The 3,352-nt window shown below is 29.8% G+C and overlaps 1 protein-coding gene across 1 annotated transcript; it reads left to right on the plus strand.

The window, feature by feature from the left end:
- Window positions 1-3,027: 3,027 nt before the first annotated feature.
- On the plus strand, window positions 3,028-3,352 carry LOC110178046 (uncharacterized). Its single transcript, XM_020945060.2, has one exon. The coding sequence runs from the start codon at window positions 3,138-3,140 to the stop codon at window positions 3,255-3,257; it is 120 nt and encodes a 39-aa protein (XP_020800719.1). The 5' UTR covers window positions 3,028-3,137; the 3' UTR covers window positions 3,258-3,352.

Below are 3,352 nucleotides of genomic sequence, written 5' to 3' on the forward strand. Positions count from 1 at the left end.
TCGGTCTCTCTCACTCCTCCACCTCCTTTTCCTTGGGGTTACCTGGGATTTTCCAGCCCCACCTCCCCCCTCCCCCCTCTGAGTTAAACTGTATTGGTAAACAACGAACAAAACGGAAAACTTGCGCTGCATTTGGCTTGTTTTAACCGGTTTTGGGAGAGGGGGATATTTCCCCATTTTCTCCTTCTCCTCTAAATTTTTTTGGTAACCGCCAGAGTTGCCACCTGCAAAAAGGAAGCAGGCAATTTACCGTAGAGTCCTTTGGCTTGTATTTGTTGTGTGTGCGTGTGTGTGTGTGTGTGTGTCGATCTATTGTTGGCAGAGCAAACTTTCGCTGCATACTTGAAGGCGCCACCCACATAAGCCGCTACTCCAAGGATATCCAGGGTTGCAAGGATATGCGTGTGTGTGTGTGTGTGTGTGTGTGTGCTATAGACATTTGTGAGGTATCCCTTAAATACCAATTTATGGCACAAGCAGATAAAGTCCCAAATCTGCACTTAATCTTTTGCATTGTTTAATTTCGACTCATTGAGTTACAGCGCCAAAAATAACCCATACCATCTTATGGATCTTTGTGTGTGTGTTTGTGTGTGTGTGTGTGTAAGTGTGTGTGTGTGGTGTTTGGGCGTGGCTCCCTTGAATGGCCATTGTTCAGTGGGTGGGTTTATAAGGGGAAGGCGGGTTCGGGGAGGCACTTAAGTTGCCTGGGAAATAAATCGTTGTCGACAACGTCTACAAGCGACCAATAAAGTGAAATTTTTGCAGGAAATTTCAATTATTTATCATACAAAAAATATTACTTACTAATAGATTATTGTTGAAATTATATAATTTTTTTAAGATTTTTAGGTATTTGATTAATTTGGAGATATAAAAACAATAACTAAGCTAAAAATCACCTATTCTTCTTTTCATAAATAAAAAATTAGGTATTAAAAAAAAGATATAGTTTGGATTTAAAAAATTTCAGAAGACATTAAATATTTAATTTCATAATTTAACTCATTTTATAAGTTATACAAAATCATATAATATTGATTTTATTAAGAAAGTTATGTAAATATCAAAAATCTGTAATTAAAACCAATTGTGTAAGTTCATAAATAATATTTTGAACTTTATTTTCTACTTCATTATACCCATATTTTAATTTGAAGAGGTATTAAATGGTATATTTTGCATTTAAAAAATTTTACAAGACAGTTTCTATTTAATTTTTTAAGTTTTACAAAATCATATAATACGATTTTTCTTAAAGAAAGTTAAATAACTAACATAAATTCGTAACAAAAACATATTATGTAAGTTTATAATTAGTATTTTGAACTTTTTTTTCTACTTCATTATACATATCTATATTTTAATTTTATGAGGTATTAAATGATATAGTTTGGTTTAAAAAATTTTATAAGACAGTTTATATTTAATTTTATAATTTAATTCGTGTCATAGGCTTTATAAAATCATATAATATAGATTTTTTAAAGAAACTTATATAAAAACACAAATTTGTAATAAAAACAAACTAATTAAGGTCATAAATAGTATTTTCCACTTTATTTTATACTTCATTATATCTACATTTCAATTGTAAGTAAGTATTTAAATTATTTAACTAAGTAAATTTTATTTAAACAATTTAATTTAATATATTTTTTTAATAAATGTATATAAGACCATAAATAGTATTTTGAAATTGATTTTTTACTTCATTTTACCTATATTTTAATTTTAAATAAGTTTATAAATTATTTAACAACTTGAAATTGATTTAATTAATTCAATTATTATTATTTTTTTTTAATAAATGTATGTAAGACCATAAATAGTACTTCGAGTATATTTTTATACTTCACTATATAAATATATACTATATATATATATATATATATATATATATATATATATATATATATATATATATATATATATATATATATACTTCACTATATAAACTATAAATTATTAAACCAAGTATTCTTTTTTATTTTAAATAATTTAATTATTATTATTATTTTTTTTTTTTATAAATCTATTTTTCCAAGTGAATTCTGTGGGGTTCTTTTTGTGTGATTTTGTAGAATATTTCGATGCTTCATTGCAACCGCATCAGCAGCAGCAGCAACACACACACACACACACACACACACACACATCCTTGCTCAACAGGCGCAACAGTCGTCCTTCCTTCCTTCCTTCCTTCCTTCCTCTTTGCGGTTTCCTCCACCCGTATCCCCAGAAAACCAAACCCAAACCCAAATCCGAATCCGAATCCGGGTCTTGGTCCAACGCAAGTTGTTTGCTAGTTAAAACTTACAACTTGCGCGTTATTTCCTGCCACACACACATATTGAGGGGGAAAACGGGGAAAATAGGGGGGAACAGGAGGAAAAAGGGGGGTGTGGAGAAAGGGGAGGGAGGGGAAGGTGCTACCCCACTGCCAACCGCAATGCCCTTCGTACTTAAGGTGTTAACGCAAAAGCTTGACTCATAAAATATTGAAAAAGCCGCAAAAACTTTGCACCAAAAAAGAGAGCTTGGAAAATATATATACAGGTAATAGACAACAAATAAGAAATATATATATATATATGTAAATAAATAAACTTAAAAAAGAAAACAAAAGCGTACAGGTATAAGGGAAATATAATAATGGAAGTAAGAACTTCATTAAATTAAGATTAAGAACTTAACAAAATCGAAATGCAAACCAAAATAAATATAGAAAATAAATTAAATGATCATATTTAGAATTTATAGAATTAATCTTTGAATATTAAGTTACTAAAAAATACAATATAATTTACTTAGTTTTTATTATGAAATACCTTATACTTTACTTTATACTTCACTTAGTTTTTATTATGAAAATTCCTTAAGTTAAATGAAGCGAAATATGACACTTCCAGGGACATTAATTTGTTATATCATTTGGGAATTTTCTCCTCCGATAGCTCAAGTATCACCTCTTTATAATTCCCTTTAAAAACAAGTATTTTACTCACCTTAGCTTAGTTTCTTGTGTCAAAAATATAAAACAAAAAAAAATGTATAAAATTATTTGTTAATACACAGCCATTAGATTTGGTTTCCCCGGGTTTTTCCCCACAATTTCCATCGATCCGGCGTTAATCATGACGCCGACCAATGTGATCCTGCTGCAGTTCAGCATTAATTGCTTCAAGATAATCTTCATCTACTGCATCTGTGTGCATGTCCTGGAGCATGTGATCACCAGGATCCAGGAGAGATAAGTTCACGGAAAATGCAAAATCGGGAAAACAATAAAAATAATAAACAATTTTTTGCTTAGATAATATAATTTATACTTCAAGTTTATCAGCAAAAA

The sequence above is a fragment of the Drosophila serrata genome, unplaced genomic scaffold (genome assembly GCF_035046125.1).
Source record: "Drosophila serrata isolate PLE 108 unplaced genomic scaffold, ASM3504612v1 contig_292, whole genome shotgun sequence".
In the NCBI taxonomy this organism is placed as follows: domain Eukaryota; kingdom Metazoa; phylum Arthropoda; class Insecta; order Diptera; family Drosophilidae; genus Drosophila; species Drosophila serrata.

Coding starts and splice junctions, on each gene's coding strand:
- LOC110178046 (XM_020945060.2), top strand. CDS start 3,138: ATGACGCCGACCAATGTGATCCTGCTGCAGTTCAGCATTAATTGCTTC.